This window comes from Ambystoma mexicanum, chromosome 7q (assembly GCF_040938575.1).
Source record: "Ambystoma mexicanum isolate Mex_15411 chromosome 7q, UKY_AmexF1_1, whole genome shotgun sequence".
In the NCBI taxonomy this organism is placed as follows: domain Eukaryota; kingdom Metazoa; phylum Chordata; class Amphibia; order Caudata; family Ambystomatidae; genus Ambystoma; species Ambystoma mexicanum.
Genome location: NC_090941.1, coordinates 409,706,781 through 409,733,268, shown reverse-complemented (window position 1 = coordinate 409,733,268; position 26,488 = coordinate 409,706,781). Strand labels below are relative to the sequence as shown.

Genomic DNA, 26,488 nt, shown 5'->3' with positions numbered 1-26,488 from the left:
ACCAAAAAAGACATCCAAAGTTGAATATGATCTACCTGCTTCCGGAGAGCAGAAATGTTGCATTCTGTTTTATGTGACTTGAACGCAAGTTCGAATATCGCCATCCAGTTCTCATCATCAGTCAAGCACACAGGCAAAGTTCTGTACTATCAGTATATTCATGAATAGTGAGGTGACACTTAGGAACAATATCGCCCAAAGGTTCAATGTATAGGTTTAACAGAAAAGGGAAGAGAATTAAACCCAGATAACATCCACACAAAACAGGAACTGGAGATGATCGGAAAGACTCGGCTAGGAGACATTGTGATTGGAGAGTTGGGAAAGAACAAAACCACTTGTGTAAAGCCCATCTGAGACGTTAGAATGGATAGTAATACCTCGTAGTTGGCTGCATCGAATGCAGCCGATAGGTCAATGAGAATTATCGGGCAAGCATTAGCAGATTCTATTATATTCAATGTATTGTCTAGTGCTGAAAGAGTAGCCATTTCAGTAGTGTGATACTGCCAAAAGCCCGACAGTTGAGCACAGAGTAGCTGGGTTGACTGATCATTTAACTGCCACACAACTGCATTCTCCAAACCTTTTCCTAAAAATGGGAGACTCATCTGGAGTCTGTGGCAGAAGATGAGTTTTAAGACTGCCCGGTGGAGCTGGTTCAAGATGGTGTGTGGTATGTGTTTCCTTGTCCTGGATCATGACTTATGACACTTATGGTGTGGTTTCCTTCATCAGGGAGTGTCATGGACGGGTTTCCATCCCACCCGTGAACCTTATGCTGAGCGTTGGTACCAGATTGCACTGTTCTGCTGTAACCTGTAGAGTAACTCGAGAGAGACTGGCAGTGCTGGAGTTGGCCCAGCCTTTAGCACACACTCCCTGAAATAAAACGCTGAGCTTGACTAACTTTTGGATTATACTACATTGAAACAGGAGAAGGAATCCTTAGACCCACTGCCATGAGATAGGACTTCTTTCCTGCCTACCTACTTAAAGCTGCTGAACCAATGCCAGAGAGGTAGCCTAAATGAGAGCTCTGACCCAAGTTCTCCAGCAAAGATATTTCCTCCTTCGCCTATTCTATGTTTGTTAGTACAGCCAGCCTAGTAACATTCCACAGAGGTCCAGACTGTGGTAGAGCCTTGAGCTAACCTACCAGGGTAATCTCACTTAGACTTTATGACCACTCTAACGTTCATCCCCTTGTGCTACACAGGTGAGTGACCAGAGGAGTAGGTATCCCAATAGTGAGAAGATAACAGGTAAAACATGATTTAACGGAATGGAATGAGACTTTCCAAATATGCATCAATGGGACTGAATGTCCCCCATGTGTTCAGAGCCTTCTGGAAACCATAGTCATACATTTGGCATAAGAAAGGAAGTTAATGTCACCAGCACGTGAGGGAAAATAAAAGCACTCTGTGTTTTACTTCATGCCCGAGTGAATGTTAAATTACATATAGGCGCATGCAATGGATTGTAAGATGTTTAGGGAGGTAAGCGACCACACACTGGCAGTTTCTAGAGAAGTGTTTTCCAAATGTTTTTATGCGAGCCCTCCAAGGGTAAAAATTAATTTGGGAGTGCCCCCAAAAGCCATACTTAATTCTCTATTAAAAGCAGTAACTGTCCTCCCTTTTGAAAGAGATGTGCCTCCTCCAGATACCCACAATTGTAAATCGATGGTCTAGAGGGTGTTTGTCCACATTGCGAAACAAGAGGAGCCACTACAGCGCAGTTAATATAGTCGCATAACCGGGCTTGTATGGTGAACGGTAGCCAATACTCAGACTGACAAGACCCCGTGCCCTTCTGCTACAGTAAGCAAGTTGTGACAATTCAGTAAAACAAGATTGCACTTAGTACATGGTTTAAGGAAGGACACAACAAACCAACCACGCATACCACAATGGCCGCAAATAAGGCACCTGCACGGGCATTGGGGGCCCAATCCAAAGCGCCACTCCCCCCTCAGACGGTAGTCTGCAAGCATTCATGCTTTCCGTTTAGAAAGCTACAGGTTTTTGTCCTCCATGTGAGACATTTAAAAAAAACTTGTTCCAAGTACACCAGTGAGCGCATGCAATTCCCCCAAGCTTAATAATATACGCCTTTAAACGTGCTAAGTTCTTGTGGTATAACCTTTTTCCCTCAATACCATGCTACAAAAAGATTGAAACGCAATATTCGATTGCCAAAGCCGAATTTGAGGACGTTTTCTGCCATAAATGAAGTATGATATTACTTGCAGTACAATACCTGTTGACAAGCACGTTTTCCAATAACCATCCACCTCAGACACAACAGACCCAACGGGGAATAGTTATACACTATATTTGATTTCAAAGAGATAAGTGAAACCAATTTTACAGTTCCATGACCTTTCAGGGCAACTCTAAATTGAGAGTTGAAATGCGCTTATCCATCATGTACAGAAAAACGTACACCTTTACAAAGTTAGGGTGGGGTTGCAAGCTGAAACTAAGGCGGAAATAAAACACTCCTGACAGGATTCACAGAATAAGAGCATCTTGAGAGCGCAGCATTCGGAGCTATTTTCAGATCTCAAACGACGGTTCTGCGGTTTATTCCACACCGAAAATGGCAATCTAACAAAGCAACCTTTTCTTATCGGATACGTGTTTATCAAACTGGTAAAGATGTGGAGGACCAGGGAGCCCTAAAAAATATTCACTGAAAAAAGAAATGTTGCAGTTATTCAGAACAAGAAAGCTTTCCTAATGAACACATATCATTAATAGCACAGAGACCAGATAATGGACTGTAAACCAGTAGCTGATTTATGTTGGAAATGGCTATAGGGCAATTCATGAATTAGATGGGCAGTTTTTTTTTGTTTTTCAAAAGTTTGAGCAGGTCTGCTTCATATATATATATATGTAAATTCAGTAAAAAAAAACTTTGTTAAAGGGACGTTATGGTTAAGTTGCACTACTAAAAACCTATCAAATTCAGTAAAAATACTTTGTTAAAGGGACGTTATGGTTCAAAGTAAAACCGAAAAACCCCCTGAAATTCTGCAGTTATGGTAAGAAAAGCAACCATAACTCGCGCCACTGTGCACTGCTAACACTAACACCCAGGACATCAAAGACGACATCACAAATGTCATTGATGACATCACTGACATCACATGTGCATTTACTTTTCATGAAAACTCTGTAGGAGGGATTCTTATAATGGTGACCAAAAAGTGTCAAGGATCATTTGAATAAATATCATGAGCTAATTAGTGCATTAAGCAATGCATTTATATAAATAGCATTCTATTATGAAGTTCTATCCAGTATACTAAGCAACTCATGCAGAAACTTAAGCAGTGTGTGCAGTATACATGAAGGTGCAATATTCATAATCTTGCCATGTAGAATAATGAAATGATAACTGCTTTCTTATTAGAGTTCTGCGTACTGTGAAACATGTAATAGGTAGCTAATAAAACCCACTTAATACATAATTTAAATAAATCTTTATTAAATAAATCTTTTCTCCAGCTGAGCGTGGAGAGCGGTCGCCGGTGGCCTGAGGGGATCAGCAGGCCTGGAAAGCCCTGCCTGGGCCTCCGTGAGTGCTGTGCTTTGTGCTTTTTAAAAAAGGACGAAAAAGAAAGTAGAATTGTTTGTTCGCGCTCCTAGCGCGGTGTTTTTGGCCTCCTCCTGCTCCCCCCTCCCACTTCCTGGTCTTCCTCTCCCTCCCCGCCTCCCTGCCCGCCCACCCCCCCCTCTGATTGGGTGTGTGCCTGCCTCCCCTCTGGCCTACTCGGCGGCCGTTCCCCACGCTCGCTTCTTTTCTCCAGCTGAGCGTGGAGAGCGGTCGCCGGTGGCCTGAGGGGATCAGCAGGCCTGGAAAGCCCTGCCTGGGCCTCCGTGAGTGCTGTGCTTTGTGCTTTTTAAAAAAGGACGAAAAAGAAAGTAGAATTGTTTGTTCGCGCTCCTAGCGCGGTGTTTTTGGCCTCCTCCTGCTCCCCCCTCCCACTTCCTGGTCTTCCTCTCCCTCCCCGCCTCCCTGCCCGCCCACACCCCCCCCCTTCCTCTCCCTCTGCCTATAACCTCCCCCCTTCCTGGGCAGCCCTCAGCCGCAGGGGCTGCCGGGCAAAGGGCCCCAGGCCAAGGGCGACTCCTACAGTGCGGCTCCCTGTGTGTCTGCAGGTGTCCGCAGGGGACGCCAGGCGCCAGTTCCACCTGTTCTCCGGCCCACCCCTCCTCACCTTGTTCACCTCATCCGCATGATGCCTCGCCCCCCCTATTCCATTTTATTGGTAAACTAGGGTGCTTCTCTCCCCTCGCAGGATTCTCAAACTTAGGTGGCCCTGACCTATTACGCATTACTCTCTGCTCTGCACTGTGGTAAACTAGTGCCCTCCACTCACTTCCTGTCTGCATACTCGTGTCATCCGCCTCCCCTCCTTCTCCATGGTGCTCTCTATCTCGCCTATCTACTCTAACTGCTTCTCTATTGACTATCCTGCTCTCCTCACTAAATCTGGTAGGAAAAAGTTTAAAAAGGACATCCTGGTCTCCAACCCAGGCCTCCCTATCGCTGACACCTACACGAGCGCCTGCTCCAGGGAAACTCTTACTGACATTCTCTTTTTCGTGCCTTCACCTGACCTATGGACCCCTCACATGGTCGCTGTGCTCTCTCCTTTCTCCTCCTCTCCCATTAATGGTGGCACCCGTTGGGATGTCCTCTTGGCCCCTTTCCACTCCTCTAAGGCCATCATTAATGTCTATGCTAACGGGACCGTCTTGGTCCAAGGCCCGCAGGCCAACCTTCACCTCTTTGATAGACGCTTCCCACGCCTCATCAACTTCCTCTCCGCTCCCGCTGTCCCCCCTCCTCTGTCCTCGGCTACCTTGCCTCTCCCCTCCCTCCCTGCCCCTTCTCTTGCTCCCTCTTCAACTCCTTCTCTAACACCTCCGCAGGGCGCACCTCTGATCTGTACCCCTCCCCGGAAGTTTTTCAAGGGTGGCAACCTTCTCCACATTGCCACTCTAAATTCTCGCTCTGCCATCAAGCACTCCTCTGATATCTGTCGCCTTCTTGAGGAACTGGACCTCGACGTCCTCGGTCTCACTGAGACATGGTTCACTGCCAGCTCTGCCACCAGCTTCGACACACTCCTACCTGACGGCTACAAGATCCTCTCCATGCCTAGGCCAAACCGCTCAGGGGGTGGTGTTGCCCTTATCTTCCCTGAGTGGATTCCTGCCACTGTCACTCCTACGCAGACCTACTCCTCTTTTGAATGTCTTGTCTGCCGACTCTCTCTCTCTCCTAGCCATTCCCTTACCGTGGCTACTATCTATCGGCCACCTGGTCAAATTTCATCCTTCCTCTCTGAGTGGGCTGACCTCTCCTCCTCACTCCTGTCCTCAACCACCCAACTCCTCTTTCTCGGTGACTTCAACATCCACCTCGATGCCTCCTGTCCCCCCACTGGTCTCTTTCGCGAACTCTGCAACTCTCTCTCACTCTCTATCCTCCCGTCTGGGCCTACTCACTCTGCAGGGCACACTCTTGATGCTCTGATCTCTTCTGACCTTCCCCTCTCCCTCCCTCTCTCCACTCCTCTCTCCTGGAGTGATCACTTTCTCCTATCCTCCCACCTCTCCCTCCCTACCCCACAGGCAAAGCCACCCTCGTCATTGCCACCCACCTTCTCGGTCATCCGACCCATGAAGCGCGTGTCAGTTGAGGCTTTCGCTGCTACCTTCTCGCCCCCTCCTCCCCCCTCGGCTGACTCCCACCCTGACACAGCCCTCTCCATCCTCTATTCCTCTATATCTGATACTCTCGATATCCTTGCCCCCGTCATGAGAATCCGCCTGAAGCCCAAAGCCAAATGTAACTCCTGGTATGACTCGGATCTCGTCACCCTAAAACGCAAGTGCAGGGTGGCAGAGAGGAAATGGCGTGCTTCATGCTCATCCTCTGACAAACTGGCCTGCCGCCTGCTCCAAAGGCAATACCGGCTCTCCGTTCTCACCAAGAAGAGAGCCCTTATCCAAGCCCGCATCTCTGAGGCATCTAACAACTCGGCCGAACTCTTTAAAATCTGCAAGGAGCTGGCCAACCCTGCTGCAGTCTCTACCTCTCCTGTCCCCTCCCAGGCCCTCTGCACCGCACTGGCCTCGCACTTCATCTCAAAAACTCAGGACATCCTGTCCTCGCTCTCCTCCTCTCTCCTCCCTCCCTCTCTCTCTTCCCGGCTCTTCCTCTTGCTCTCTTGCAGCCTCCCCTCCGCCCTCCTTCTCTGCTTTTCCACCTTTTTCGGCTGATGAGGTTTCCAGACAAGTCCGATCTATGAAAGCCTCGTCTAAACAGGTTCACCCCTGTTCCTCCAAAACCATCAAGGACCACATCGACTCCCTGGCTCCTGCCTTGGCTGCCTTTTGCAACCACTCATTCGCCTCTGGAGTCTTCCCATCCCCCCTCAAGCACTCCCTTGTGCACCCCCTCCTCAAGAAACCCTCCTCCGACCCCTCCTGCCCGGCCAACTATCGCCCAATCTCCATCACTCCCTTCCTGGGCAAGCTCCTGGAGAAACTGGCCATCTCCCAGCTTAACCTCCATGCTGAATCTGTTGGTAATCTTCATGACCATCAATCCGGCTTCAGAGCGGCCCGAAGCACGGAAACTGCTCTCCTGAACATCCGTGAGGACCTGCTCCTGAACCTCGATTCCAACACTCCCTGTGTTCTCATTCTGCTCGATCTCTCCTCTGCCTTTGACACTGTCAACCATGCCATCCTGCTCAACCGTCTCCGTGATAACCTGGGTATCACTGGTCAGGCTCTGGCATGGCTGTCCTCTTTCCTTTCCGGTCGACCCTCCCAGGTCCAAATGGGCTCCTTCCTCTCTGACATCTTTTTCTCCACCTGTGGTGTCCCCCAGGGATCCAACCTCTCTCCCTGGCTTTTCAACCAGTATCTGGCACTCCTTGCCCACCGCATCGCCGCTCTCTGCCCCTACTTCCAGTGCTATGCGGACGATACCCAGCTCATTTTCAGGCTACCCTCGGCCTCCTCCTCTCCTTCCCTCATCTCCGACTGTCTGTCTGCTATCCAGGAATGGTGTGCCGCCAATGACCTCTGCCTTAACGCCAGTAAGACTGAGATTCTACTCATCGGCACACCCACTCCCTCCTTCCCTGCAGCTCTCTGGCCGGCCTCCCTTGGCCCCCTTCCTGCCCCTACCTGCAAGGCTAAAAACCTTGGGGTCATCTTCGACTCCACACTCTCCTTCTCTCCTCATATATCTGACGTCTCTAAGAAGTCACACTACCAGCTGCACCTCCTCAGAGGTATTCTTCCCTTCCTCTCCTTCCCCCAGAAGCTCACTGTCTCCCGAGCCCTGGTTCTCTCAAGGCTGGACTACTGTAACAGCCTCTATCTTAATCTGCCTGCCTCCACTCTCCGCCCTCTGCAACTTATCCAGAACAGAACTGCGAGACTTGTCCTTGGCCTCAAGCCCAGGGACCGTATCTCTCCAGGACTGAAATCTCTTCACTGGCTCCCAGTGGCTGCGAGGATTAAGTTCAAAACCCTCTGCATTGTCCACAAGGCCTTCTGGGGCCTGGGGCCTAAATACCTTCAACTCTCTCTTCCTAAATATCTTCCTTCACGAGCCCTTCGCTCATCCTTCTCCAACTCCCTCATGGTCAGCCGCTTCTCGAAGCAACGAGCTGGGGGTAGATCTCTCTCCGCAGCAGGGGCCTCCCTCTGGAACAGCCTTCCTGCCTCCCTGAAACTTGAGGAGAACCATCTCCGGTTCCGGAAGCACCTCAAAACCTTCCTCTTCGCTTCTGCCTTCTCTCTCCCTCTCCCCTGCTAAACCTGCTTAACTCCCCACTGAATTCTGCACTAAACCTGCGTCTGAGCCACTCTCAGCGACCTCGGTCCAGGTCCCAGCCACTCTCCACTTGCACTGCCTCCCTGGCTCCCCCTGCACTGTGGGACTGTCACTGCATCCCTACAGCCCCCTTCCCAGCACTTGCTCTGCACTTACCTCGCACTTGCCACCAGCTGGCCCTTTTATTTATTATTTATTATTTATTTATTTTTACGCTACTTACCTTGTACCGCACTTCCCCCCCACCTCCTCCCCCTGCACTTTCTCCTTTTCCCCTTACCTCTGCACTTGCGCGATCTGAATGACACCTGGCCTAGTAGGATCGTTTGTCTGTCTTCCCCTTGTTTCCCTCCCTCCCTGCCTCGTCGCGCCTTGAAACACTTGTGTATAGGCGCGTTACAAATATCATATCATATCATATCATATCATAATTACATCATTACAGACAAAACACAAAGAGACAACACATACAAATATGAGTATATACATGGACAGATAAATAAGCAAAAAAGCAGAAGTAGTAGCAGAAAGAGTTCATAACCTAACTGATTATCTTTATGCAGAGAAATGATTGCTCCGTTTCAAAGCTGCTACTTACTGTATGTATGTGTATCAAATGATGTCAGTGAACCCTAAGGAAAGTAGTGCGAGTACAATGTATACAAATGTGAGCATATACAGGGGAGATATAGTAATAAAAATAAAACTATGAGAAAGTGCTGATAACTGTAATGATTATCTTCATGCACAGAAAGGATTGCTCTTTTTCGAGCCTCGTCTTCCGCTATATATATGTTTCATATGATATGACTTGACCCCAAGTCTACAAATATAGTACCTTTTCAATTTTTACTTCCTGACTGTTACTGAAGAAAACTATGTGGCTTAGATATGTCAGTGAAGGAAAAGAAGGGACAGCCAGCCATGTGATGTCATCAGTGATGTCATCAATGACATTTGTGATGTCATCTTTGATGTCCTGGGTGTTAATGTTAGCAGTGCACAGTGGCGCGAGTTATGGTTGCTTATCTTATCTTAGTAGCACAACTTAACCATAATATCCCTGACTTTATATACACATGTAACATAGAACATACTGAACCCCTAGCTATTGATTTCGATGTCCGCGGACTACCGCCATGTCTGCGGACATATAGAAAATCTGAGCGTGGTGAATGTAAATTTAAATAGTGTGCCCCATTTCCCCTTTGTGGTTGGCTCTGAAAAGAGCTGTTTTTTGGGGGGGTTTTTTGCAGATGCTAGACAGACACCTGTTATTTAGTATTTTTTGTATTTTTCTTTTTCTTACTTTACCCCTAAAATCTTCACATAACCTTCTCCAAAGCAACCCTTACATTCCAAAACAGAATGGCATTTCCCATAAAAGATAAGGAAATGCCATCTTCTTTAAAATAAACAGCATTACTGGAATCAATATTCTCATTACAGAAGAACATACCAGCTCTAAGCATGAAGGCACACATGCCTCGGTTGATTACACACCTAGCATTGTTTTGCTGAGGAAAATAAACTGAACTATTGTCCCATATTGCCCTAGGTACTAATCCAGAAAAAATACTTTGGCATTTGGAAGGACGTTCATTACTGCTTGAACCAAGTGTTCCAAATCTGCCAACAAAGTAGGGGCACTGAAATAGCCCAAATGGAAAGCACCATAGTGCAAAACTACCACATGGGGACTGTTGATCCTGCCCATATCTTCACAAACGTGTACAATTCCCTTTACATTGCAATCGGGCACAGTGCTCCACACCACCTCTACTCCTTTAACATCAAAATTCTTTGCAACATGCCTGCATTGAGCACACTGTTGTAAACCATGCACAAACATATCTCCAAGCACCAACACCCTGACTTTCTCCACTTCGGCCATCTTCACTACACAGTCTCTTTGAACACAAATCCACAACCTCAACATCTGATTGGCTGATCCCTAGAGTCTTCTTTCCATGCTGGATTTGCTGGAAAACCCTGGATGTAGCATGCCCTGTCCGCAGACCGCATAACTCTTACACAGTCCTTCTACCATTTCCACTTCATTCTCTGTGCCATTCCCTCATTGGATACAGCTAAGCAGGCACACAATACGGAGAACGTCCTCAGAACACCCCATTTTGTTTATTTTCGAACATTTCAGGACACCGCAAGTATTCTTAGAACACATTCAACTTGCCAGCGAACAATACGGACAACCTCCTCAGAACACCCCCATTTTCTTTATGTACGAACATTTCGGGACACCGCGAGTGTTCTTAGAACACTTTCAGCTTGACAACGAACAATACAGACAACGTCTTCAGGACACCCCCTGCGAACATTCCAGGCCCCCACGAGTCTTCTTAGAACACTTTCAACTTGACACCGAATCCATTCTGTTTATTTACGAACATTTCAGAACAGCCGTGTTGTCCGCAGAAAAATCGAACACAACAAAAGTGTGTAGCACATTAAAAAAACGGAACATTGAACCTATCTCATACTCCCCCACCCTCCCCAAACACTCTTACACGCCAACACACTCCACTAAATACAATTTTTAATCCAAGTTTAACTGCGCTGTCCGCGGTCGTCCGCGAATGCAAGATGGCGGGCGCCACAGAAAATCGGACGCGCTTCACACACCACGCCGTCCAATCAGTGAACACGTTGCATGTCCGCGGACATCACGCAAGCTGCTCAGCCAATCAGGGCACTGTCCGCGGAGCGAACCGGGAAGTCCGTCCGCGAAGCGAGCGGAGATATCACTATTTTTTTTGCCTTACATTTTGGTCATTTAAAAAAAAAACTACTGGACGGATTTACACCAAATTTGCAAAAGCACGCTTTCGGGACCAAGCCCCCGCTCCTGCCGCAAATTTGGTGTAAATCCGTCCACCGGTTTGGGCTGTAGGTGTGCGCAAAGTTTTTTCCCCTTTATGTCTATGGGAAAAAACAAAAGGTTTGGGACCCCCCCCTATAACATTGCCCCCCCCTGGACCAAACCTCTCCAAACTTTGCAAAACAATTCAGAGTGGGCCATATACTTTCTTTGCAAAGTTTGGTGAGGATTCGTCCAGAGGGAGCGAAGTTATAAGCCACCCAAAAAATGTTCTTCCTATTCCCCATCGCTTCGCTTGGGCTGATAACTTGGGCTGCTGGGCCGTTATCCACCAATCCAGTCCCTGGAACGGAGGATGAACGCCACAATATTTCCATTAGCATAACACAAAATGCTAATGGAAATGTTGGAAAATCTTATTGAGTCTATGTACTACTGAGAAATATAAAGTAGATGCGCCTATACATTTTTTTTTAGTTCTATTTTTTAACTGTGAAAGGTGGCTCCTAAAGGAATATGTCTTTTGTTGTTTTTGGATGAATTTTTCTTGGCAGGAGAGCTGAGAACGAAAGGTGGGGAGGGAAATGAGGGAAGAGGAACCAAACACTAATATGGAGGGGTAGGTGGACAAGAGAAAATGTTGCGCGTGTGTTATTTCTAAGGTAGGGGGCAGTGTTTCTCATGCTCCTTGATTACAGCAGTGGTGGTGGCTCTTCGGGAGGAGGGATGGCATTAGCTGATGCCATTTTAAGATAAATAGCAGTTTTGCTAAAAGTATGTACTGTGTACTAGATTGTTAATGGAAAATGAGTAGGAATAGGTGTTGGAGCTGTGCAAGGGAAATTTTGAAGTTGAAAGTGCCCAGATCAGTAGAAAATGCAGTTCTGAACTGTCCATGAAGCAGAGATCTTATCGTGAAGTGTGGACGGATACTCGGACACATCATCATGCTGCGCGCCAGCGTATGGTCATGTGGCACTGTCCGGAAGGTCCTCTATGAAGTCAGATGTTCGTAGCCATTTACGGATGCAAACTAGTTGAATTAGTTGCAAAAAGTGTATAGAAGTGTTAAAAATGATTCCGGAAGGTGGGAAATGGCAGAGTTTTAAGGTGACACTTTGTAAATGGGACAAAAATATTGCTATATTAGGTAAGTATGATTTTACTAAGTTGTAGGGAAATAGCATGCACTGGTAAAAACCCATGAAATTCACTGAAAAAACTTTAAGGGGACGTTATGGTTCCAAGTAAAACCGAAAACCCCCTGAAATTCGCCAGTTATGGTAAATTAAGCAACCATAACTCAATGACATTTGTGATGTCATCTTTGATGTCCTGGGTGTTAGTCTTAGCAGTGCACCGTGGTGGCACGAGTTATCGTTGCTTAGCTTACCATAACTGGCGAATATATCAGTATATTAATGTGAAGCTGGTGCAGAGGTGTTTCTAGGGGGATAGAAGCTCAGGGACTACTACCAAAAGGCTATAGCTAGCCCCGAATCCCAACATCAGCTTAGCCCCTGATCTTTTCTAGACCTAACAACACCCTGAGCTGGTGTACATCGACTTTTCCAAAATTTCTAATGCTACTTGCTGGATGGATTTGGATGACATTTTATCTGTTCCCCACCCCACCACTCTCCCCTCCCCCACAGGCAAGCAAAAAATAAATGTTGTACCATGTCCCTCCAAACTGGACATTTTTTGGAAAATTCATTAAAAGATGAAGTTAAAGAAACCACAAAAAGCGCTTTTCAGAGTACTTCAATTCATTTTCTTATAGACAAACAACCTGGGCCCAAAGCAGAGCAGATGCGTCTTTTTGAGGTAAATCCGTCCAGTATTTTTAAAAACTATTTGATGAAGAAGCCCCCTGCTTTGGAAAAACATATGCTTCTCCTGGAGTACTTTGCAGAAGAGAAGCTGAGCCTATTCAGAAAGGAAAACCTGCCATTTTATTTTATTTTTGCTCAATGGGACCGATTCCAGCTGACATGTTGGTGCTCAAAAATGCTATGTGGAGGAGCAAAAGGGGTGCATTTGCCTCAGGCTAGAAGTGGGAAAGGGGGGGGGGGGGGGTGCAGGGCGGAGGGGGGGGAGACAACATGTGAAGTGGGAGTGTGCTGGTAGAACATTTTCGACTGTGGACCATGAGGTTGCTAGGTGGTTATAGGCCTCAGCTGGAAGGCCGGGGCTTCTTCCCATGATCTATCCTCTTTTAAAATCACTGGTGCAACATTTAAAGTGGCGATGGCCGACTTGGCATGGCCCAAGGTCATGGCTAGTGGACCCCGAAGAAAATATAGTATAACAAAAGCCTTGAAAAAACTAGTTGAATGAGTTAAGGGGGATCTGATTCAACACAATAAAATCCTCGATTCAGTGGCTGTGGGAAGTGATAACCATCCTACCTCAGCGTTCTCCCCCACGTTGATGTCTCCTGTGATGTGATTCTGCATCTCATTGTGAATCCCATCTGCGGTGTGATCTATATAAGCTCATGGACTTTGCACTGGAGGGACGTGGAGTTAAGCTGGTCATCACGTCCCATGCCTGCCGAAATTCAAGGGTGTTGTTGCGTTGAATCAGATCGCCTTATCCATCGCTTAACTAAAGTTTATTCACTGTATATATAAAGAAAAGGCTGTTGCAGTGCAAAACAGACAGCGCCACCTAGCCATCGATGGAAGTTAACCTCTAGATCAGAGCTACACAGAATGCACTACTGGGACCAGATTACAGAAATGTTGCACCGGTGCAAGTGCAAAGTTGCACGGTATTACCCTTAGGGCAAAGATTGCCCAATTTTTAAAAACACTGGGACATATGAAAATTATCGCACCATGAGAAGTACAGTTTGGCATGGTATAAGGACTAGGGCAAAAATTGCCAAAGTGCAAAAAAAGATACATTTTCGATGCATTTTTTCAGTTTGCCCTAGTGCCAATACCATTCTGTATTAGCAATAGGGGAAACATTGGCCTGTTGCAAAAAAAAATGCATTGTAAATTTATCTTTTTTGGCCAAGGGCAATTTCTTCCCTGGTTTTATACCATGCCAAACTGTGCTCGTCATGGTGCAATAGTTTTCTAATATGTCCCAGTGTTTTTTTTAAATGGGGCAAACTTTGCCCTTGGGCGAATACCGTGCAACTTTGCACTTGCACGAGGTCAGAGTTTCTGTAATCTGGCCACAGGTATTCAAATTAGTTGCACCAATTCCACAATCTCAACAACACCAACCTCCACCACATGGAGGATCTCCAATGAGGGTGAAATGTGTACGTGGTCGGTTTTTTTGCATCTGTCGAGCAGTCAGTCCTGGGTTGATAAAGTGATGTACAAAATAGCACTACCCTATAACACAATTCCCTCATATTAGGCAAAAAGCAAGCTTTTCAGCTAATATGCATGAACATAATACATTGCGGTGTGGCTCTTAGCTGGAGGTGAACTTCCAGTAATGGCTACTGGATGGCACTTTACACATGTGGCTTTTTTAGCTGAAATATTAGTGTCAGATACTCACACAACACTCCACCCGCAAGGCTGCTCTATGGGTGAAGTACCTGAAGTGAAGATCATATCAATCTTTTTAAGTGTGAGGCTTGGCACTGGCGCCATATCTAATTTATCCGAGTCCATCCCATGTGTGTGCTAATCAAAACTAGTGTGGCCTGGACCCACTAAGCTTAGGGCAGCTAAATGATACTAGGTGTGGATAGAGCAGCCTAGACGGGAAGCCCTGCCACTGTTAATAGAAGGGTTATCTTGGAGCAGGACATCTTCATAATACTAGGTTATCTGGCCAATCAACAAAAGAAATTCTTGTTCTACAGTTTTTCTACTGCTGCAGTCAGGATGGATTGGTAATAAACTAATAAACATTCTGATTCTGCAGGGCCTTGGTGTGCCCTGCAAACAGTGTTTCTTCCTTTGCTCAGGAGTATGATAAAGGAAAAGGAACTATGAAACTAATACTGCCAGGGAGCTGCACTGCTACTCCGGAATGCATCACACGATTCCTTGGCAGTCACAAAATAAATAGTTTATCCCACAATCAACAGTCAACAATATACAGATATATCCAACAAGTTGTACATGTTACTGGAGGGCAGGACGAAATGAAGTTTCAGTAAAAGGTTAAATCCATTGTCATCCCTTCACAGATAGCTTTCAGGCAATGCCCCCATAGCACCTGTGAGGAATCCAGGGAATTCATCCGATGCCCAAGTGGGAGGCACCTCTTTTCAGACAAGAGAGGTGAGCCCACTGTGCAATAGCCTCCCTAGGGCACAGGGTAAGCGGGATCCCGCAATGGGGGGACCCGTCTCCCTCTGGGAACAAAGCGGGCCCAAGTAATGAGTCCAGTTCAACACCCTTTATTGCAAAGTCCCAGGCATTTGTTGGTTGGATGGGAACTGAGCAGGGCAATCCAGTACAAGGCCCCTTTTAAGATGGGTGGATTAATTTCTAACCTGTATTTGGGGACACGTCAGTTCAACTGAGGACCAATGGAATCTTCCCCTCCATTCCATGGATTTTTCCCTCACCACTAAACCTGCAAGGACCTAAATACACCTGTATGACAAAACAAAAGATGACCAGCCAGAGCGAGAAAGAGCAGCTTACGCAGTCGCACAGAGGAAGGAGCTTCTTCCCCGTAGGAGGAGCCAAACCGAGAGCCACATAATCGGCCTAGTGGATAGAGACCCAAAGAAGTCTGCAGAATGCAGCCGCTTTGAATGCGGGAATCCCAACAAAACCATGACTGCTCAGTGAAGCAAAACCAAGGAGCAAGAGACGTATCAGTGTCCTGCTTCTCTAACACTGAAGGGGGAATACCAACACGAAGATGCCGACCATGCAGTCCAGAGGCAGGACAGAAACGCGGGTCCACACTGGTCAAAGAGACTGCCACCAGTACCAAGCAGTACTGCTGTAAAGAAGGTATGCAGCATTACATGAATAGAGGGCAGTGAGGCCACAATTTAGCCCATGCCAGGCTGATCATCAGAAGACCACAAAAGGGGGTGAGATTAACCATAACCGAAACTGGGCTCAGCAGACCCGTATCCCATGACAAATATCTCAGAAGGGGGGGACAACTCCCCACCAAAACGGGGTTGAGCAGGCCGGTGGCCCACGCTGGGCTGAAAATCCCAAGTCAAAACTTAGAATGCCTTTCTTCCTTTCTTTCCTTCTATAGTGGTAGGACAAATGTTGGGATAGCATAGGCTTGGCATGTCTGACAAGTTGTTTTGTAAGGTATCCTGACTAGCACCTTTGTGTTGTTTATTAGAGTAGGGAACTCCTCTTAAAGGTGCAAGGGGCGTGGGGGAGGGTTAGAGGAGGTTTTCTTTACTTAAGAAAAACATCTTGTTCAAACATAGCCTCTCGTCCATCGCCTACATCTGATTTACCACACAGTGTCCTAGCACTGCCCAATCAAGATCCACTTTGTAACAGTGTCAATGACTAGAAGAGAGTTAATAAAACATTAATGCTGGTCAGGCTAAATACATAATTATGAACTGGGGGAGGGTTCACCTGGCCAATATGATACACAGAATATGGGCAGAATCAGTTAGATGGGAAAAGACGGAAATTAATGATGTCCATTGATTTTATGGCAGAGAGCCTAATATAAGGAGGAGCCCATCCTAACGAGATTGACAGTGCATTAATGGATGATTGATAATCACTAATAGATAACGCATGTAACTAAAATCACTTGGCTCAATTTTGTTAGAGAGAATTGTATGCTGCTCAGAATGGCAGGTTGGTTGAAGAACCCAGACTATGTGGCTCTCTATGGATCCAAAGAGAATGATCTTGGTGCAAGCTACATTTCAGGACAATAGATGCGAGGATGAGAAGGGCAGAAAAGAAGACTAGGACCTCTGCCACTTGTGACTGGTATGGCGATTTACCTTTGTCAGGTTCTGGAGAGAAGGTATAGAAGCTTTTTGGCTCGAGTTAAGTTGGCCTTTGTATGTTGCTACCGGGTGCTATATGCGAAAGGATGATAAAGGAAACAATAGGTCCTTGTTGTAAAGGAGAATCTGAAACTGTAGTGTATTTTTAATGCTTTGTCGGATATACAAAAGTGGCTCCTCACCCAGCTAGAGGAAGTAGGGTATAAAACTATGTAGATCAGCCTTTTTGTGCTTTAGATGGCGTGCACCTAGCCCAGGAGCAACGGAGCACTGTACTTGCGTTACAGAGAAGATGGGTAAATTTACACGAAAACATGCTTATTTTGAACAATTATTTATCCTGTTTTGCACAGAGCACTTATCTCTACAGTTTGGAACTGGTGAGACTAAAAGCTTAAAACTTAAAAACGAAACGCAAATATGGATCTAACAATTATTTTGTTTCATTGTATATATGGTTTTATACACATGATTGGTGTGCTTTATTAGTTTTATACTTTTTCTCTGACAGATTACATTTCAACTTGTAGTTGTGTACTTTTAGTGGATTTTATTAACACAAAGTTATTGATTGAATTCTGTAAAATCAACCAGTCAGTCAGATGTAAATAAACCAGAGGAAGGACAGGACACACGACAAAGCAGCATGAGGGGACTTGGTATGTAAAAGGTCATACAACTTATCACTTTTGAGCATAAGACTATGTTTTAATTTCTATTCTTGGCAAATGGATTGCAGTAGCAAATTTGCTGAATTACTCAGCAACCATTCACATAGACGTTTGCAGAGATTATAATGAAAAAACTGTAAAAAACAAGAAATCCGTAAAAAAAAAAAAAGGAGCACATTGAGAATCGGTCTTCCATTTCTATTAAGTCAGGCACCACAGAGAGAGAACGTCTGAACTTTCTAAAGATTCATTACTTTCGATAAAACAGCGGCATATATAGTCAATCATCCAAGATAATTTTCCAAGACAAATGGCAAAAAAAAAAAAAACAGGCTTAAACCAGTATCAACAGACAGGTGAGTTATGAAGAGAAGACATAGTTTCTTCCGAGTTTTTTAGAAACAGATTTGAAGCAGTGCTCATTTTTGAGATCATATAATTTTTATTTGATTTAATTTGCAGAATCTTGATAAAACATGTGAACCACTAAGCACGTGCTGTCATTCCACATGTCCATCTAAAAATAAGATGGACTTTGTTAACAGGATAATCCTAAAACATTTTAAAGACATTTTAAGATTATGATCATATAATCATAGATTATTACAATTTAACTGTTGCTTGCCAAGTCATTATGGGAAACCACGTTGTTCCCAAATAACTGGTGTAATTTACGAAAAGCGACAATTCATATTGAAATTCAGAACAAACAAAACTATTCAATACGAAGCCTGTGACACACGCCCTACAGTGTCACATTTTGGGGGTTGACTTGTCAGCATTTTTTAGAAGATTCAATCTGCCAGAATCCAACCTCTATTATACCAAACAAGGAGCTTTGTGGCACAGCCACTAGATACATTCCAAGCCAGGGGGAAAGCGGTCTCAGCCGTCCGCTCCCACCTGGGACCCCAGTGACACCAAGTTTACTGCAGAAGGGCACTACTGGGACTAAAGTGGAGGATCTTTAGCAATTTAGAATAAGTCTGTGTAAATCCTACAAAGAGCATTACAGTAACGATGCCAAGCCACGGCCGGCAATAGGCATCAATATGGATGCAATGCCGATTGCTGTGGCTCCTGGAGTCTACCACTACAATACCCAAAAGAACTTTCAGTCACATGACAGTCGTTTGCATTCTCAACAACCTTTGCGTTTCATGCCAGGACGCTCCCCAGACGCCTAAAATGCTCATGCTTCCAGTACAGCGTGCATGGAGGAGTCGATATGCAACACACATCTACCTGGTGGGTCACCTACCATTTGGCATTCCTTCATTTCCTTTGCTGACTTTCAAATTTCCTTGCTTTGCCCCTTGTATATGCCAGAATTGCCTTGTAGCAGACCTTACATATTTCTTGTATTGCATTGTCTAACTCGTATTCCTCTACTATGAAAGGAAGCCTGTGTGGTATTCCTGCTCTGGACTTACTCTCTTGGAACTGGTGGAACTTCTCCTGTACTTCTCTTAGAGGTGCTCTTGTAGTTTTCTGGAGGTTACTGTGGTTTCTTTCCGTTTTCTCCCATCACGGCAGGATGCAATATCTGACCTGCTACTTTGGACTTTGCACTATGCCTGTAGATCATCATTTCACCTTACCCATCTATAGATCTACCACAGGTACGGGGGAACTTGTTCCCGGGAAGGGGGATGGTTCCATAAATATAGGTACGGACTTCTTCCCTTTTTCCCCCTCTTTAGGACCACAGCCGTCTGCTTCCAGCCTGCTGACTCCCCAAGTGTTTCATTCACCTTGAATTGGGGAGGTGGAACACCGGGGTAGCCGTAGGTACCTCTGCAGGCACATACCCCTATGTCTAGCAGAGGGACGGAATCAGACCGACCTCACAATTACTCTAGAAAACTCGGATAAAAAGGCAGTGAGGCTGCCAGTCCATAGTGCCTTCACGTTAGAAGTGGGATAGGCATATTTCCACCTTATATACGAATGTCCCAAATAAAAAAAGCAGGGAGAGATTATTTAAATGCTTGGCCAGCTGCTGGCAAAGGGTCCCAGATTGATTCTCTTAGAATGGGAGCGCCGGGTCTCTCCAGACACAAGAAACTGTCCAAGGTCTATGCAGTCGCCTAAAAGGATATTGCTGCCGGAAACAACCATTACATTAAAATGGAAAGAAGGGCTTGGTAGATGCATATAAAAAACACAGTGTAAATGTCCAAGGGCTGACTCAAAAGCACAAAAAAAGATTTGGCGCAAATGCTAGAAGCTCGGTAATTCTTGGCTGAGCCGGTCATCCTGACACAGGGAAGACATATATTATGCAATCCACTTGATAGTAAAATATCAGGTAACTGATGCCAAGAACCTGCCTATTAAGGTTTCTTTTGTCAGTGATGCCATTGCACGTACAATACTGATAATGCCAATGATGGCGGCTATGGAATACTGTTGTTGTACTGTTACACGCTGTTTGCAACTAAAAAAGGAATCTTGTACCACTGCAGCCAGAGTGATTTTCTGGGATTTTTTAAATGTAATAATACATTAACAAAACAGTACAAACCGGACAGCACAATTAAAACATGACACCTTGTATGCAAGGAACGCCCTAATTAAACGTCCTTTTCAATGCACTTTATTACTAATCAACATGAGATCAAATATATTCACCTGCAGTCTTACCTCACTTCCTGTTGGAAATGAGAGACAAGTTGGTTGTAACACATACTATATCCTCACTCACAAACGTCTGACATGCACATAGATAGGACATACAACTCTGCCTCTCAATGAGAAAGCACAAGCATGCAAGTGTGAAGCTTGGTATAATGTACCAAGGAATACACAAAGAGGTCTGCATCAAGAAGAGTGCAATGGTAACCAGGGAAGATTATTACAACACAACATTTCCATGCTCTAGTGTACTCATTTTATGAAAACTACCAATTTGGAGTAGACTGGCTTTGGAAGAAAGTGTAGCTGAACTCAAGAAGAGGCCAGTGTGGTCCCACTGCAGGGGCAGGCTTATTATCAGGGACCCTAACATTTGCTTCTGGATTTCCAGAAGGCTTCTTGGTGGAGAGGCCTCTCGTGAAATGACAAAGGAGCTGTGACTGAACAGGTACAACTTCAGTAGGGTGGTCCTGTCCACAAAAAAGGGTTAGAACGCTCCCATTCATGAGCAATTACAGCTGCTCAGATTCACACAATTACAGCCCAAGCATAGCAGGCAAATTTACCTCATTATCTAAGTGTTTTCCATGAACCCTCAAGGCAATGTCAATGACCACCCAGGTGTGCTTCAAAACAGTTGTCAGCTCCATCATTGAATGTGCCTAAAAACCTTGGACCCGAAACCAAGACCGGTTGCCATTTGAGATCCCCTAGACATTTCTTTCCACTCAGTTTTTGAGTCTCTGTTAAAAATAACATAGAAAGTGGACATTTACTTCACTCTTAGAGGAACTGTGAACGTCTGACAACAAGAGCGCCACAGGATCTTGGAACAATGACTGGAAACTGTCTCAAACGAAAAAAATTCCCTTTCCATAAAGCTCGGCATTAAGGCGATGGTGGGACCTGCTGGAACGAAAGGACATTTATTCTCACGGTTGGTGCATTTGTTGTGCATTCAGATGAAGTGGTGATTTCGCCACAGGACATAACACGCTCACAAAGAATAGAGGAGACACTACGTATGGGAGCTCTAGTGATCCGTCAAAAGATCGGATCTGCTAGGTATGGAGGCATGTTAACGGATCAGGCAATAAATGGGTTTGGACATCACAGTTTCATGGCTGTATGTGGTAGGGAAATAGCGCTGCTGTATCTGTAAAACACAGGCAGCGTTAAGTTCAATGTTGATAACAGAGGGATTGTTTGCTCCTTTTGTCTCAAATGTTTGAGTCTTGCTCGACTAGTGAAACTGTTTTCTGATCGCCCTTCACAGAAATCCCTATGAAAGGCAGACACACAAATGTTCAATGTCTGTGAAACACTTAAACTGCGACCTTGCAGATAAGCCGAGCACCATCCATTTTAACTCCTTACAAAACGGCATTTTTACTCCAAAGAAATATAAGTAGTATTGATGCTCCCAGCAAAAATAAGAAAATACAGACAGTCCCCGACACAACTCGAGATGTACATTTGGCTCAGTGGTGCGACCTAAGCGGTGCCACAGGAAGGGGATATAATATGATTGCTGCCTGATCGGAAGAGGAACTTTGTGATAACAATGGATCTTAAAGTTGGAATGAAATACGACTTCCAACAAGATAGTGGTATAAGTTCAAATATATTTGTACTTGCCAGAAAATGCCACCATTGGGGGACAGCAGCCCTACAGATAAGGTGTGTATCTTGGCTTTATACGCATGTAATTAAAGCCATTACAGAGCGTTTTATTTTCTTCTGCGTACCATTTACGCTGTATTTATTTTCATTAAAAAGCATACTTTCCTCCACTAGACGGCAGCAGAGGGCAATAATCTCCATATCCGAGTGTATTACACAACTTCTTTTATTAAATCACTGAAAGTACAGTGAGGTTAACTATATTTTTGGGACTTCTAGTTTACCATTCAGGCTTAACATATTGATGCAAGGATTTACATGTTGCCATGTGGTGTTATTATGCAATTTGTGTTTTTGGAAGTAAACTCTTTAAGACATCATTACTGTAGGCCTTGAAATCCAAACTATTTGTACTGAGTAACGCTTGGAAGGTATCTGGTCAAATTTGCAGAGTGGATTAAAATACCTGCTTCACTGTTCAGCCAAGGTTTGTGATCCTGGTCCCCTGTCCCCATACTCCACCCTTCCTCCCACCCCATCTGTCCGGCCATCCTACTCCCTCCTTTTTGGATGCAACCAGATGACCACTAGTTCCTTTTTTCCACTTCAACCACTGATGTGATTAGCGGTCATGGGCTGAATTTGCTGTGATGCGTGTTATGTCCGAGAGGCAGATTCTTGGCTATCTAGGAGGAAGCCTATCGGGCAATCAAGACTGCTCTCCTGGGATGGAAGTAGAAGATGGGGGAAAGTACAGACAAGTCTTTAATACTCAAGGAGTTAATGTGAAGTTATATTAAACAAGCAGCAAGGAGTAAGCCAAGAGACAAACTTTGTCATGTGCATTATATAAATGGTCACTAGTATTAATGCTACAGGTCGAACAGTGGAACAGAGGCCAGTCAGGCTTTTTTAGTAGTAACTAGTTAGAAATAAATCGCTTGTAGTAGCAATTTCTATTTTTTGCTAAAAAGGCACAGTGGCAAAAGTATTTGTCCAGGATCACACACTTTAGTGTTGAAGTAGGGCTTTGGGACCAGTCTTCAACTTATGCACTTGCCTGCATTTCTTCCTAACTAATTGCCAGAATTCTGTTTTTTGGCTTGTACACAAACAATAAACCAGTAAAACTATAAATATGCCGACCATAATGCAATTTAGCTTGCATGCACTTTTTGGTTATTTGAAGTGATATTGATAAGTAGTGTCTGGCGATCCACATTAATTTCCTGCAGCAGACAACGGGAAAGGTAGATTAGCAGTTTGTGACTTTTGCTAAGATTATGTATGCAAGTTCCTGTAAGTAAATCATATGCCAACAATTGCTTACTCACACTCCCTCTGCAGGCAATACATCAGTCTCAATCTATAGTAGTTCTTAACAGAGTTTCTAGGCTCTAGAATTTTGGAAATTAAGCTGTGTAAGTACCAGGTACTTGTATGTTCTTTTATGGCAGAATATTTTCCACAAGAGTAATAAAATGGTTAAAGCCAAGCCAGACAACTTTGATCTACAACTCTTTTGGGCTACGGGTCTGATTTTACGTATGCATTGGGTGTATGTTGGATACGCTTTACTCTTTCAGAGGAGAAAACTCATTTTTACTCTCTTGAAATTGCATTTACGCTCCAATTTGAAAAATCAGGCGCAAAATATTCCCACCTCAAAATCTTATCTGGAGCACTGGGGGACAGCATTCTTTTTTACGCCACAAAACATCATTTTATCACCCACTTGAAGGAATAGGGATTAAAATACACCCACTTCAAAGTCCTACATTAAGCCTCGTTCTTGAGTGAGAAGAAACTGAAAAGGTTAAGTGGAATACTGATGAAACAATATTGGCCTAGCATAAAATAACTTTACACGATTTAAAACCAAGTGCAAGCTAGCAGCGTCTGCTCACGAGTTTTTAAAAGGAAAAAGAAAATAAATAAACAAGCAACCTTTAATTTAAAGTCAACACAAATCACTGGCAAAGAGGGGCCTTGATTGATTGGACGCTCACAAGACTACAACTTCAAAGGATAGATGGCAAAATCAATGGGGCTTTTAAGAAGCAAATCAGCGTTGCATTGAGCCGCAGGGAGGCTTAATTCAATGGGAATTAAATCAACTTCATTTTAAACACCACTTGTATAGGCGCCTCACAAATATCCAATAAATAAATAAGGCTGGAAAACAGCTAGACCAAATTATCAGAGAATCGCCGGTGGGAAGAACCACAGGAACAGCCACCTAGACCAGTGGCATGTCCAATGGAGCAGTAGGATTGTGGAACCTGGTGGTGCAGCCATCTGCCGGAGATACATTCTTTATATGCGGGACAGCAGCAAAAGCTTTAATTTATGAATAGCAGAAAAGCTGGCCTTGACAGGTGACACGCCCCAACACAAATGCTACAGACTGCCCTCTTGCTGAGAAACACAGCGCTGCAGGACAAGATCATAAGCCGCTTAGGACACACATATCCCTGGAGGAGATCAAGCAGGTTTTTGGAACCAAGATCATAGTTACTGGTAGCCCAGCGGAGAATGACCGCCCATTCAGTAATTCAACGCTATACCACTCCTGTCTGCTATGGCCGAGGGCCGCGTTTTCTTTTCAAAATAGAGCACAAGCATCAAGATGAATTCAAATTTCCCGCTCGTGATGCTCAGAAGAGCTTTTCTACATCTGCGTGTGATGCACATGCTGAACTTCACCAGGATCTTGAAAAATGATAAGAAACACGGCTCCTGGTAGGATTGTGAAATGGGAGTATTTTTTCTCCCCATTCTTGGAAGTTGGAAGTAAAATGACTTTAGGGCATACAAAAATAATACCCTCCCCCAAAAGTGGATTTTATGGGCAAGTCAACATATACTTTAACACTGAACTCGATAATTTGTTGGAACCCATACTTCTTTGCAAACACCATTTGATGCAAATTAAAAGATGTATTTATTATTCCACTTCAAAACAGACAGCAATATTGAAGCTCCTTCCTGTGGCAGTCTGGAAAACTCCAACATAACGGGCATAGGCACCAAAGATGGAGATCCAGAATCTCAGGAGGATTCAAAAATAAAGCGGCCAGATAATGAGCAAACTTGCTGAAGTCAGTCCCAACCCTTCCAGTCAGCCCTCAGGCTGACTCTTATGGTCCCTCTGGATTCCAATCGATGAAGGCATTGATAACACGACATACAAACTAGAAAGTGTTTACTATTAGACTTGGCCATGACAAACAGTTTCGCCAATTAATTAAGTAGTGCAAGAAGGGGTCAAAACCAAACAACATGCCGGGCTCAGGACCCTGCAAAACACTGACAACCCACTGAGCTGAAAAGAAAAAAATGTGTTCAATGTAGAATTTGTCATTCACCCAGCTATCATCATGTTCTCTGACCAAATTAGCAGAGACCATATTTCGGACTTCAGAATGGAGGTTCCTCACTCCGGTGGAGATCACCAACCTAGCTGGCAATGAATAGACAGCCAAGCCTTGCAAAGTGGACAGTATGTGACATGCTAATATGATAGCACCAATATTGAATCGTAGAATATGCATCAAAGAGCATAGTTATAATTTCAGATTTATCAGGCGTGGTCAATGATTCCATCGCACAGGGCAAGGTTAGACTTGGATATCACAGTTTAAGTGCAAGAATTCCCAATGAAAAACAAGGATCCTCCATATTAAATACTAGAATAGTACATAATGTACAGAAAACAGTCTTAGGCAGGTAAAAACCGGGGTCATTCTGTTTACTTTATTTCTTCTGGTTATTGGACATTGGTTATTGGACACCAAGTTCTTCTAAGTGAGGAGGCATACCTGACAGGGTTACTGGTCAAGGATACGCGGAGCGACTCCAGGCAGGTAACCAGCCTATCATCTGCAACGCCGGACTTCAGTTCATGGATGAATTCATGCGGTGAGATCTGCCTGCTCCTCTTCAAACTCCCCTGAAACAAGAAAAACAAATACTCAGAAGAGGTTTTCCGTTTTGCACTACGTCTAGCGACATTTGGCAATCTAAAATGGGACCTTATAGTATTTTTTTTTTTTAATCTATGAATTTTCATTATTTGTCAAAACAGGAGTATCCAAAGTTTCAAAGAGTGATTCAACTCCTCCTGCTTAGCTGTACCCTGGAAAGCATCTGAAGGATGGACCAGAAAACAAGCCTCCTATGCCACAAGACAATGGAAACTCCTCCCAGTCTTCATCAGACTCGCCCCCACACTCCTGCAATTCAGAAAATAACTCCAGACCCACCTCCTCAAGGTATCGGGTAATAATGTCCCCTTACATAAAGTAGCAGAGAAAAGCCATTGGTGACATATATGGTGACATTATGTATGGGGACAGGTTGCACGGATGTCCCATGCTCTCATTTACAAAATTAAAAAAATAAATTAAAAAAAAAACAGGGTTGCTGGGGTTTCCCAAGCATGTTCAATGTAATAATGTCTACGCAAAAAATAGCGACTTTTATGTCGAAGGACATTTTTGCGGGGTCATATTACATGGAACCCTCTTCAAGGAGTCCCTCCTCCTCAACACCTAGGCCATCATGTCGTCCCTTGCGCCACCTGACTCGCTAGACACCGCCCGCCCGTCCGTCCCTCTTCTCCCCGCCAACTGGTACAGCTGTACCCCTCTGTATGAAACTCCCCTCCCCCTGCTGTTTATCTGTTCCGTTACCTCTGAAAAGTGCTCTGTTTTGCATCTGTGATGTTGTCCACCTCTGTAAAGCGCTCCGTTATTATCTGTATGGGTGTATACCTCTGTAAAAGCACTCTGCTGCTTCTCGAAGCGCAATAAATACATTAATAAGAGGAGTGCCGAACCCCTCAACCAAGCTTCAGCAAAAAACTTTTTTTTATTTCAGAAAGGCTGAAGGTTCCAC

At 44.7% G+C, this 26,488-nt stretch overlaps 1 protein-coding gene across 7 annotated transcripts in view; it reads right to left on the bottom strand.

Moving 5' to 3' along the window:
- Positions 1 to 26,488, bottom strand: part of DIAPH3 (diaphanous related formin 3) — a 2,562,783-nt gene that overhangs the window by 1,977,065 nt on the left and 559,230 nt on the right. For all 7 annotated transcript variants that reach the window (XM_069640497.1, XM_069640493.1, XM_069640496.1 and 4 more), the window contains one exon: positions 25,411 to 25,541. In XM_069640497.1, coding sequence (XP_069496598.1) covers positions 25,411 to 25,541 — 131 coding nt within the window. The remainder of the gene's footprint in view (positions 1 to 25,410; positions 25,542 to 26,488) is intronic.